The sequence below is a fragment of the Sorex fumeus genome, unplaced genomic scaffold (genome assembly GCF_029834395.1).
Source record: "Sorex fumeus unplaced genomic scaffold, SorFum_2.1 ptg000033l, whole genome shotgun sequence".
In the NCBI taxonomy this organism is placed as follows: Eukaryota; Metazoa; Chordata; class Mammalia; order Eulipotyphla; family Soricidae; genus Sorex; species Sorex fumeus.
The window spans coordinates 21,735,998-21,748,787 of record NW_026606090.1 but is presented as its reverse complement, the minus strand read 5'-3'; the positions used below and the strand labels follow the sequence as shown (position 1 = coordinate 21,748,787).

At 49.6% G+C, this 12,790-nt stretch overlaps 1 protein-coding gene across 1 annotated transcript; it reads right to left on the bottom strand.

The window, feature by feature from the left end:
• Nucleotides 1-313: 313 nt before the first annotated feature.
• Nucleotides 314-8,253, bottom strand: GOT1L1 (glutamic-oxaloacetic transaminase 1 like 1). Its single transcript, XM_056116665.1, has 9 exons — nt 8,139-8,253; nt 6,046-6,227; nt 3,418-3,529; nt 3,104-3,213; nt 2,797-2,889; nt 2,561-2,711; nt 1,920-2,085; nt 854-996; nt 314-498 (listed from the first exon to the last, which is right to left on the bottom strand). The coding sequence occupies exons 1-9, from the start codon at nt 8,251-8,253 to the stop codon at nt 314-316; spliced, it is 1,257 nt and encodes a 418-aa protein (XP_055972640.1).
• Nucleotides 8,254-12,790: the final 4,537 nt, after the last annotated feature.

Below are 12,790 nucleotides of genomic sequence, written 5' to 3'. Positions count from 1 at the left end.
AAACTTTTGTTAGTTTTGGGGGTCACACCTGGCAACTCCCCATATGTTGTCGAATATGGCTTTCTCATGCAGGAGATTATGAATGTGCACCAGCCTTTGAGCTAGTCCTCAGCCCTCCCCTCCTTTTCTGGGTCTTTCTCTCTCTTTGCGAAGGCCATATCAATGAGAGAGAGAGAGAGAGAGAGAGAGAGGCAGAGAAGACAGAGAAAGAGAAATGGGGAAGGAGAGGTAGAGGGAACTGATTGCAAATAAATCAGCTGTAGTAATGAACAACTAATGAACTGGCACAGGACTTCAGCAGAAATCAAAGCCTTTATTCCAACCAATAATGAATACTCTCTGAAGACATTTGCTCTGAGTTCCTTATGAAGATGACAGCCTCATTGATGCTCTCCACAATGTAATCAATGTTGCTGGCATTGACACAGGTCAAGTTAATGCAACCATCCTTGGAAACATAGATGTGCTTCTTTTTGATCAAATAATCCAGCTGTTGGGCTAGTGATAACCACAGGGTGTCAGGCATTGGGGACCACCTTGGGGACCTCTTAAACTAGGTTGGATTATGCAGGATAGGAAATGTCAGCCCTTCTAGGGGTCCAGAGAAAACTCTATTTTTAAGTAGGAGAGAGATTTAGGCTATGCCTGGCAGTGCTCGGGGAATATTTGTAGTCCTGGGAAAAGGGGTCACTCCTCCTGGTACATCAAAGGAGATTTTAAAGAGGTTTTACTTTCCTCAGGAAAGAATAAGAAAATCTGGGGCAAGTTAAGAACGCTTCACCTAAACCAGCTAAATTAATTCAAATATTCAAACATGAGGTCATGAAGCAAGGGCTACCCGCTAGCAGATTACCACTGAGCCCCAGGTAGCAGTGGCTCCCCTTCTGGTCCGTGACGTGATTCCAGACCCCAGGGGTGCCCAGGAGCCGCAGTTTCTCTTTCACCTTTTCCTTGACCAATAAGATGTTCTCCACCATCTCACTTAGACTCTGCTTCCTGCCGAAGAAAGGGAAACAAGAAGGGCCAGAGCGATAGCATAGTGGATAGGGCGTTTGCCTTGCACGCGGCCGACGTGGGTTCGGTTCCCAGCATCCCAGATGGTCCCCCGAGCACCACCAGGAATAATTCCTAAGTGCAGAGCCAGGAGTAAACCCTGTGCATTGCTGTGACCCAGAAAGCAAATAAAAAAAGGGGGGGGGGAAGCAAGAAACTAGAGCGTGAGATGGTCCCCTCTCTCCTAATTCCAAACTGCACTTCCAAGTCCCCAAGAAGAGCACCGAGGGCCCCGCGTGGGTCGGGATCTGAATGGTCATGAATGGGAGACGGGTTTCAGTTGGGTTTTAGCTAGCCAAATTGGCCCTTAGTCAGAGTTTTCCAGAGGAGCAAGTCCCTGCCTACTTCCCAGGCACCTTCTACCATCTAAAAAGGGTTTAAACAGTACCCAAAAGAAGAGAGAGAGAACAAGGGGGAATACCCTGCCACAGAGGCAGGATGGGACGGGGGCGGGGGGGATGAGGGTGGGGGGATGCTGGGACCCATGGGGATGGATGACGGGCACTGGTGGAGGGATGGGGACTTGATCATTGTATAACTGAAACCCAAGCACAAAATTTGTAAGCCTATAACTGTACCTCATGGTTTTTCACTAATAAAAAAATTTAAAAAAAAAGAAAAAAAATAAATAAAAAGGGTTTAAATAATTCTTTAGGCTGGGTCCGAGAAGAATGTGCCTGTCCTGGTAGCCCTTGCTAGGTCAAGCCTTGGTATGGCCGCTGCTCCAGACACTGCCTTGAGCGCACAGGGATCCTCAGTCCATTGCTGAGTGGCTAAGAAGAAACGCACACTTGAAGAGAGGCACCTCACAGAATTCCGCCGGTCAGAAAACCTATTGGTGAGCAGAGGCCCAGCCCACACCTTACCATTCTCCACGCAGGGCAGAGTTGTTGAGGATGGAGGTGACGATGCGAGCGCCTGTGTTGGGAGGGTTTGACCACAGGGCCCGGGCGAGGCTCATCATTTGGGAGAGGACACACAGCAAGACTTCGTTACTGACTGTCACCACGACCAGGACCCCCACGCCTTCGTCTGCAACAGTGAGAAAGAGCCTTGTCCATCTTCTTCTCCAGCAGGAAACTGCTCTGGAACTCTGATTCTCACCTTGCAGGAGGGAAGGTGAACTGAACTCAGGACCCTCCCCCCGGTCAGCCAGGCGGCAGCCTGGGAAGTGGCCGGAACGCCTCTGAGAAGAGTCCCCATAAATAAGAGTCTTCCAGGAGGAAGAAACCTGAAAAGTCACTAAACCCTACACTTGGATCTCCCAGTTCAGGAAACAGGCATTAAGGGGCCAAATGACTTAATCAGGATCAAGTTAGTCGCGAGTTTTGGTATGAGCTAAGGGAGCCTCACTCCTAGTTCGATGTTCTGCTCTTCTGCCTCCAACACGCTCTCTTCGGGGGGCTGGCCTGGCTCTCCCCAGAGGATGGAGAAGCCAAGCATTTCCTCGGTGCCAAGAGAGTGGCACCAACCCTTTATGGACCCCCCCCTCCTGCCCAGAGTATACCATAAATGCCAAAATTCCTAGACAGGAATTGGCTGCAGAAAAACTCAAAGCGATGATGCACAAAGTACTGTAAAAATCTAGTATCTTCTTCCAGATCACCGCTGAAGAAACCTTGGGAGGGAACGTCAAAAAATGGGAAAATGTTCTTGCTCTGTAGGGAAAGGACAAAGAACAAGTGAGAGACTGAGGGCGGAGACGGGGGAGTGAGGGGGAATTGGAAAGGCAACTGGGCTCACTTTCAGGATGGACATGAACTGCATCCACTGGTTCTTCGTCATCGTGAAGCTGCCAAAGTTCCCGAGCACACAGATGCAGTCCTGGGGGGCATCCTGAAGAGAGAGTCTCTCATCAGCACCCGCTCCCCGCCAGGGAGCGGGGGGCAGTGGGAGGGGAAGGATTCTCTAAGTTGGTTCCGCTGTAAGGGTTGGATCTATGTTGGATGCTTGAAGGGGGAAGAGAAGAGGAAGATAAAACTATAAAACCATGAGTCCCACCGGGTGTGTGTGTGGGAGGGGGGAGATTCTGAGTCAGGCTTCGGTGTACCTCCACCGCACTGAAGATCAAGCTGGGGTCCATGCACAGCTTGTTGGCATTCCAGAAGCAGTGCTCGTGAACGGTAAAGCCCATGTCCTTGAAGATTTGTCCATGGTGCTCTGTGGGGACACAGCCACAGACACCCCCAACCTGGTACAAGGCCACGGAGCACTGGACGCAGACACCCCAGAGAGCGTGTTGTAAGGGTCATTGGCCGGACCCTGGGGGAGCCCCAGGAGAGCCTGGCTAGCTCATAGTCCTTCCCATGGTCAAGAGGGAGAAGAAGATGGTGAGTATGGGGGTGCTCGTGTCCAAGCACTCACCTTTCTGAGAAGAAATGATGTGAACTTCTTTAGACTTCTGGTGCCACATTTTGAGGAAGGCAGCCCCCAAATGGAAGGCACCACTGTCCCCTACGGTGTGCAGCCCCCCTGCCTGCAGCAGGGGTGGGAGGGGGGAGAAACAAGCCTTCTCAGGAACAAGGGTAAGACCAGTATCGTCCAGATATAGATTTTCCCCTTTTTTTGGGGGGGGGGGACCTCATCTGGCAGTTCTCAGGGGAACAAATACAGGCCAGGATTCAAATCATTGTCACAAAACAATAAGACAAGTCACCTCTGCACTACCTCTCTGGTCCATAAATTCTGGCCCATTGCCTTTCTTGGGCCGGAGCGATAGTGCAGTGGGGTAGCATGCTTGCCTGACATGCAGCTGACCCAGGTTCTAGTCCCAGAGTCTCATATGTGTGGTCCCCCTGAGGCCCCTCCAGTGGTGAGCACAGAGCCAGGAGTAAGCTCCGAGCATCTCTGGGTGTGACCCCAAAACAAACAAACAAGTCCTTTCTTGAAAGAACTTGCAGATCAGTGGCGGGGCTGGAACGGAGCAGGCTGAGTTTGGGTTACGACCCTCACCCTGTCCCCAGGGGCTATGGCCTTGGGCTCCGAATCTCAGGGGCCCATCTGTCGATGCGAAGTGGCCCTCCAGAGCGTCAGGTTGTGTCATTCCTGATTTCCTCCGAGTCTGGGTGAGGAAAGGAGAGCTTCCTTTTCGTTTTGGTCTTTTTTCCCCCAACCCCAGTCCCCTTCGCAAAGAAACTGCCAGTTTAATGTAAGATAAGAAGGAAACACATGGGACAGGAGCAATAATAGAGCGGGTAGCGTGCTTGCCTTGCCCACAGCCAACACGAATTTGATTCCCAGCTCCCAAATAGACCCCTGAATACTGCCAGGAGTGATTACTGAGTGCAGAGCCAGAAGAAACCCCTGAGTACCACTGGGTGTGGCCCAAAAGCAAAACTAAGAAAACAATGTGGAGTCAGAGAGCGAACTCAGGGACTGGAGTGCATGCTTTGCATGGCAGAGGCCCCAGCTTGATTCTTGATGTCCTGTACTCTCCTCCTGGCTGTCCTCACCGGGGCCCCTTGAAGGAGGGCGGGTTGAGTTTCCCTCCCCACCCCGAGCAGAGCCCCGGCAGCTGAAGACCTCCGGTTCCAGCCACAGCCATGCTTAAGACCACTCTCCACACGTTCGGACGAGCCTCATGCATGAAGGAACCAGCAGAGGAACCCAGGTGTGTGGGACCCCGGGCTTAGATCTCCAAGCCTGCTTGGATTGGGACTGGGCCTTCTCCACCCAGATTCCCCATCTTTCAGTATGTAGGCGTTACACCCACCAACTGCCCTGGCACTGTATAATCCCATCAATGGCCAAGACCCAGTGACTAGAAAATCCAGCTCCTGGAAGAGCGCAGCCGCATTTGCGGCCGGCCGTGCGACATCTTATTATCTAGTTCTTACTCTGGAGAACTTGGCAGGCTATCAAAAGTATCCTCCCCACACGGCAGAGTCTGGCAAACTCCCCGTGGTGTATTCAATATGCCAAAAACCAGTAACAATGATGGGTCTCATCTCCTGACCCTGAAAGAGCCTCCAATGTGGCACTTTCTAAACTCTCAGGGCTAGGATGAAGGAGACGTTACTGGTGCCTGCTCAAGGAAATCGATGAACAACAGGATGACAGTGATACAGTGATACTCTCCTCAGCAATGAGTTAAGTGTAGCCGCCAGATGGGGCTGGAGCAATAGCACAGTGGGTAGGGCGTTTGCCTTGCACGCGGCCAACCTGGGTTCGATTCCCAGCATCCTATATGGTCCTCTGAGCACTGCCAGGGGTAATTCCTGAGTGCATGAACCAAGAGTAGCCCCTGTGCATCTCCAGGTGTGACCCAAAAAAGAAAAGAAAAAAAAAGAGTAGCTGCCAGAACACTGCCAGGCATTTCCCTCACCAAATAAGTAAATAACTAATAATGGGGAAACATTTAACACTTGGGGAAATATACTCTTTTTCTTAATGGAAAGATGATCCTGCTAAAAAGCAACATCTAGATTTATTCTTGATTCGATTGTGAGTTTGAACTCTGCATGCAGTGGGGACCCCAGGGCTGCTGGGGGGACCACACCGTGACAGGGAGTAGACAGCCTCGTGCATCAAAGCATCTGCTCCAGCCCCCTTTGTTATCTCCCCAGATTTGATAACTTTTTACCTTGAGGAGAGGGTACACTGGGGACCCTCAGGGGTACACTCAGTGGTACTGGGGTTCATGTTGTGCCAGAGATCAAACTTGGGCCCTTGAGCACGGAGGGCATGTGCTCAGCCCTGTGCTCTCTCTCTTCCCAGTCCAGGGAGATTCTTTATAAGTTGGAGCTAATTTTAACACTGGCTGCCTGAAACTCAATCATGAATAACTTTGTAGCTCAGAGCGTCTTGATTAAAATAAAAAGGAAAGAAATTCATTGGAGCTCATTCTAACATCCCATAGGAGAAATTAAATTCAATCACAAATAGCAAACGAGTCATCAGTCTGTGAGGGAGGGTTTGCATATTTCGTCACTCTTTCCTTCTATAGCGGGTGCGTCTACTGGGGGGCCGGGGCCGGGGCGGGGGATTTCTCACCCTGTTCTCCATGATGACCGAGCTATACTTTCCAAACAGGAGATTCAGCGAGGCGTGGATGAATGACTTCATGCCCATCTCAGGCAAGTACTCATAGTTGAGGGATGGATCTTGTGACAGTTGCTGTCGGATCTTGGGTACCACAGGAGAGATCCAGGGGAGGCCTTGCTCCGTGAGGCAAACTGTGAGGAAGAGCACAGAGAGTCCTGGGTTCCTGGGCCTCGTGCTTAATCTGGACTCCAAAGGCTATCTTCAAATCATGCTCTCCTGGCTTTCTTTTTTTTTTCTTTATTTCAATGTAGGAGTACTACTATTTACTCAGCCAATGATTAAGTTGATTGAATTGACATGGACTCCACATTACTTCTCTTATTTTTTAAATTTTTTTAAATTGAATATCCGTGAGATAGACCATTACGAAGCTTTCCATCACTGGGTTTCAGTCATACATGGATCCAGCACCCACCCCTCCACCAGTGTACATATCCCACCACCAATGTCCTGTTCTTCCCTCCCACCATCCCGGACCCCTCACCCCCAGACTCCCTCTATGGGACGCATTTTCCTTCTTGCTCTCTCCTTTTCCTTTTGTGCATTATGGTTGTGTTCTGGAAAACTTGGGGAGTTTCTTAAGACTTGGGAAGTCATCCATGAAAAGACAGTTTTTCTTTTTTTCACCTCCACTTGTAAAACAGCAAAGTGCTGTTTGTACAGTGTGTACAGGCCAGTGTGAACAGCGTTCACTTGTTTTGGAAACTAGACAACTGGACTCTCTTCCATTTCCAAGGACTACCTCAAACCTCAGCAGGGCAGGTTCAGACCATGGCGGCTTCCAGCAAGGCCTCTCAGCACGCCCACTGCACTGGTCCCTGTCTCCCCTGACTCCTTTCTCTTTTCTTACATGTTTCTAAGCAAGTTTTATTCAATAAAAACTACCTTGCTTCACAAAAAGCAAAACCAAAGTGCTGACTGCCGAACCACTCAGGAACTGAGGACAGGTAAGGGCAGAGGAGAAAAGCGACTTAGGATACAGAGTCCAAGTAGACCCCCCCCCCCCCCCAGGCACAGAGATGAGGGGCACTCTCTCTTACCAAACTCCTAAATCCCCAGATGGGACCAGATGTCCCAGAACATCTTAGGCAATGAACAAACAAGTGCAGATGTCACTTCGACTATACATTTTTACCTCTCTGGCGTATATTCCCAGGAGTGCTATTTCTGGGTCAAATGGGAGCTCAATTTCTAGCTTTTTGAGAATCGTCCATACAGTTTTCCAAAAGGGCTGAACCAGTTGGCATTCCCACAAGCAGTGAACGAGGGTCCCTTTCTCGCCACATCTGCGACAGCACCGGTTGCTTTTGTTCTTTTGGATGTGGGCCAGTCTCTGAGGTGTGAGATGGTATCTCATTGTGGTTTTGATCTGCATCTCCCTGATGATGAATGATGTAGAGCATTTTCTCATGTGCTTTTTTGCCATTCAGACTTCTTCTTTGAGAAAGTTTCTGTTCATTTCCTCGCCCCATTTTTTGATGGGGTTGGATGTTTTGTTTTTGTGGAGTTCAACCAGTACTTTGTATATCCTTGATATCAACCCCCAAAAGGAGAGAGAGAACAAAAGGGAATGCCCTGCCACAGAGGCAGGGTGGGATGGGGGGGATGGGGGTGGGAGGGATATTATCCATGGTGGTGGAAAATGGGCACTGGTGGAGGGATGGGTATTTGATCATTGTATAACCGAAACCCAAGCACAAAAATTTGTAAATCTACAACTGTACCTCATGGTGTTTCACTAATAAAAAAAAAACCTCAAACATGAGCGCTTGTAACTGTATCTCACAATGATTCAATAAAAAGAAAGGAAGAAAGAAAGAAAGAAAGAAAGAAAGAAAGAAAGAAAGAAAGAAAGAACATCTTAGGCTCCTGCACCAACGAACGGACTCTCTTTTCCTTGTGAGGCAACTCTGTAACAAAACACACCTCTCCACTGGGGGGTCTTGGGCTGCCCCCCAACCCCTCTGCAGCCATGGACACTGCGCCCTTACTGGTGGTAAGGCTACACTGCGCCTGAAACTCACATACTCCGAGGGGTTTACCTCGATAGGACAGGAACATTTTTTTCGGGTGCTCATCCTGTTTGTAGATCTTTAACAAGCTGCCCTCCAGCTTTTGGGCGAAGGGCACATCTTCGAAGACAGAAAGAGTGGGCATCACTCAGCTCAAAGTGGATCCGCGGACCGGGGGGCGTCCTCTGAGCCTGGTCCCTCCCCAGGAGTGAGGGAGTGCCTGCGGAGCTTCCAGATAAGCGGTCACCCCAGCAACAGAATCTCAGAGCTCCGAGTGTCCGCGGCATCCTCCTAAATAAGGATGAGTCCGCTGGGAGGAGGCTGGGCATGCAGGCCCTGCTTCCCAAATCAGTGACCCAAGCTGGTCAAGCCAACAGGAGAGTCAGCCAGCCTCCTTGAGGAGACTGAGGTAAAGTGCGGTGTGGTTTCTCCTTGGGGGAGAGGGGACAGGACCGAGAGATCCCCTCCCCCCCTTCTCAGCGGAAGGTGCTTGCCTTGCAGGTGGCCAATTTGAGTTTGATCCCCAGCACCACATATGGTTCCCAGCAGGAGTGTCCCCTGAGTGGGGTGTCACGGGTGACCCCTGGACAGTGCTGGGTTTGGTCCCAAAATAAAAACAAAAACCAAACAAACAAAAATTTCTCCTTTCAATTTGGTCTCGGATCCAGATTCTGTTTTTCAACTGAGGTTAGTGTTTCACTTCATTTTATGAGAATTCATAAGGATAAATACTTTATGAAAAATTACAAAGCTAATATCACTTTTGCAAAGTACAGCGAGAAAAAATAGGTTTTTTTTTTGATAAATCACCAATAAATTTTTGTGATAAATGGGCAAAGAAATATTCAGCATCTAGTACCGTGCTGGGTATTAAGAGTGCAAAGGCGGGGGCTGGACGGATAGCACAGTGGGTAAGCCATTTGCCTTGCACGCGGCTGACCCGGGTTCGATTCCCAGCATCCCATATGGTCCCCTGAGCACCGCCAGGAGTAATTCCTGAGTTCAGAGCCAGGAGTAATCCCTGTGCATTGCCGGGTGTGACCCAAAAAGAAAAAAAAAAAGAGTGCAAAGGTATCCAAGAAGGCCTGGGCTCCGGGATAGACAAGGGCTAGTGTGTGTGCCCGTCAGAGGCCCCAGCTCAACCCCCACCCCCCACCCCCCACCCACACCGCGTGATCCACTGAACAATGCCCTGAAAATAACCCGAAAGATGCTTGGGAAGGAAGAGCATAAATTTAAGAATTCCCCAAATTTCTGACTCCCATTGGATCCAGATTTTAAAAGGAAGGAAAGGAAGGCCTTCTTCCATGATTATTTTATTTATTTTATTTTATTCTATTTTATTTATTTATTTATTTTTGCTTTTGGGGTCACACCCGGCAATGTACAGGGGTTATTCCTGGCTCTGCACTCAGGAATTACTCCTTGTGGTGCTCAGGGGACCATATGGGATGCTGGGAATCGAACTCAGGTCGGCCGCGTGCAAGGCAAACGCCCTACCCGCTGTGCTATTGCTCCAGCCCCTCCATGATTATTTTAGTAGAGTCCTGTGTGGGTGCTCGAGAGGCAGGACAGCAGGGAGCAGCTCTTCCCCGCCTGGCACCCCCTACGGTCCTGAATCCTGCCAGGAGTGATCCCCGAGCACAGGGCCAGGAATTTAGCCCTGAGCACAACCAGACAAACCGGCAAAGGGGACCGTGTTTAGAAGTAGTGGCATTTGTGATTCAGTGAGCCAGACCAATTTTGTCGTGGTTGTTACCCAGAACAGTGGTTTTCAACCACTGGTCACAGACTGATGCCAGGCCATAAGTGCAGAAGAGTTAAAAGCCAAGTCAGGCCCATGGTCAGTGTGCAGGTCATGGGCCAGAGGAAGACAAAAGAACAATGTCCCAGGGCCAAGACTTGCGCACTTGTTTTCAGCGTCAAGGCGGAGCTGTCTATCAGCAGGGTCAAGGCAGAGGCCAAGGATGCAAAGGGTGTCTTTCTTTTCCTTTCCCTTCTTTTTCTCTGGGAGGAGGCACATCCGGCAGTGTTCAGGGCTATTTCCTGCTCAGTGCTCGGGGACCACTCCTGGTGATGTTCAGGGGACCAGGAGGTGCTGGGGATCCAATATGCCAAGGGTGCACTGAAGCCCATTGAATCATCTCTCTGGCCCTTTTCCTTTCTCTTTCATTTAAAAAAAAATAGCTTGGTGATTTTATGGCCACCTTTGGTGTCTGGTCCAGGTGCCCTTCACAGCCCTGCAGACCTATCGTGACGTCCCCTTTGACTCTCTCTGCAGATTTCCCCCTCCCAGCAATAGGATACCCTGATGGCCCAGTCTAAGAGAAACAAGGCCACCCCTTGTCTCGGAGGTCTTCTGTGGTTTTGCTTATCCTCCAGGGCGCAGGCCCAGCTCAGGTCAAGGTTGATAAGAGACATAATCCCTTCCTCTTCCCAACCCTGCTGCCCCCCCCCCCCCCCCCCACCTCTGCTATTCAGATTCCTCTGCGGCACCTTCCAGCCATACCCCATGTGCCCCAGTCCCTGACTGGAGCTGTGCTTCTGCAGGACCTGGCCCGAAACAAATGATTACAAAAGGATCCCTATTATAGAAAATGTGAACGCTGAAGGAACGTCGAAGAAATAGCTAAGAGGACGAAGAACCTCCGGCTCCGGGCACATCTCTTTGATTCCACTGTTCTTCCTGCATTAACATATGCCTCAGAGACCTGGGCCCTACGCAAACAGGATGAGAATGCTATTCAGGTCTCCCAAAGAAGAATTGAAAGAGCTATGCTTGGAATATCACGTTTCACTCAAATGAGAGAAAGAATCCGGAGTTCTGACATCCATGGACGATCAAGAATCAGGGACGCTGTCTCATTTGCCAAGGTGTCGAAAATCAGATGGGCTGGTCACGTAATGAGATTTAAAGACGACCATTGGACCAGAACTGTTACTGACTGGATTCCACGGGATGTCAAAAGACCACGTGGCCGCCCACCTACCAGATGGTCAGACTTCTTCGTCAAGATCATGAACGATCGGTCTGAGGCCCTTCATGTTCCCGGAGCGAACAGATGCCATTGGGCTACACTAGCACGCGACAGGGACAAATGGAGACGTTACTGGCGCCCGCTCGAGCAAATCGACGACTAACGGGAAGTTAAGTGATTAAGTGATTAAGTAAATGCTGAAACCCCCCAAGATGAGCATTGTTTTCTTTCTTTCTTTCTTTCTTTTTTTTTGCTTTTTGGGTCACACCCAGTGATGCATAGGGGTTACTCCTGGCTCTGCACTCAAGAATTACCCCTGGCGGTGCTCAGGGGACCATATGGGATGCTGGGAATCGAACCCAGGTTGGCTGCGTGCAAGACAAACGCCCTACCTGCTGTGCTATCGCTCCAGCCCTGAGCATTGTTTTCTTCCTATCATGGTAAACATGATAGGAAGAAAACAATATCATGGAGCTGGAGCGATAGCACAGCGGTAGGGCGTTTGCCTTGCACGCAGCCAACATGGCCGACCCGAGTTCGATTCCTCCACCCCTCTCGGAGAGCCCGGCAAGCTACCCAGAGTATCTCGCCAGCACGGCAAAGCCTGGCAAGCCCCCCGTGACGTATTCGATATGCCAAACACAGTAACAACAAAGTCTCCAATGGAGACGTTACTGGGCCTGCTCGAGCAAATCGACGAACAACAGGAGGGCCTTTACTTTACTTTTTACTTTACATGGTAAACATGTTGTGGCAGAGAGTCCCCTTCTAGTTTTTTTCTGTGATGTTCATGCTCTGAGAGAATTGCCAACATTCCCATGGGTGTAATCCCCAACCTACTGGCTTCACTTCGTACTTCAGCTGTGAACTTTTAGCATGTGTGTCAATTAGATGTTTTTGCTGCAAGAATTTTTTTTTAAAAGAAGCCACCCAAACTGTCTTGAGCAAGAAAGGGAATTCCATTTTTTTTTCTTAATTGAATACCGTGAGATACAGTTACAAAGCTTTCTTGATTGAGTTTCAGTCACACAATGATCAAACACCCATCCCTCCACCTGTGTACATTTTCCACCACCAATATCTCCAGTATCCCTCCCGCCACACCCACCCCACCCCACCCCCTGCCTCTATGGCAGTCAATTCCTTTCTGACTCTCTCTCTCTACTTTTTGGGCACATGGTTTGCAATACAAATACTGAGAGGCTATCACATTTGGTCCTTTGTCTACTTTCAGCACACACCTCCCTCCTGAGCGATCCCTCCAACCATCATTGACTTAGTGATCCCTTCTCTATTCCAGCTGCCTTCTCCCCCGGCACATGAGGCAGACTTCCAATCATGGAGCAATATTCCTGGCCCTTGTCTCTACTGTCATTGGGTATTAGTCTCATATGATGTTATTTTATGTTCCACAAATGCGTGCAGTCATTCTATGTCTGTCCCTCTCTTTTTGATTCATTTCACTGAGTATGGTACCCTCCATGTGCATCCATTTATAAGTACATTTCATGACTTTATCTTTCCTAACAGCTGCATGGTATTAAATTGTGTGGAATGAAAGAAACCAAAGCTTCTTTAACTAGTCATCTGTTCTTGGGCACTCAGGTTGTTTCCAGATTGTGGCTATTGTGAACCGTGCTCCAATGGGCATACACGTGCAAATGTCATTTCTACTGTGCTTTTTTGCACCCTCGGGATATATTC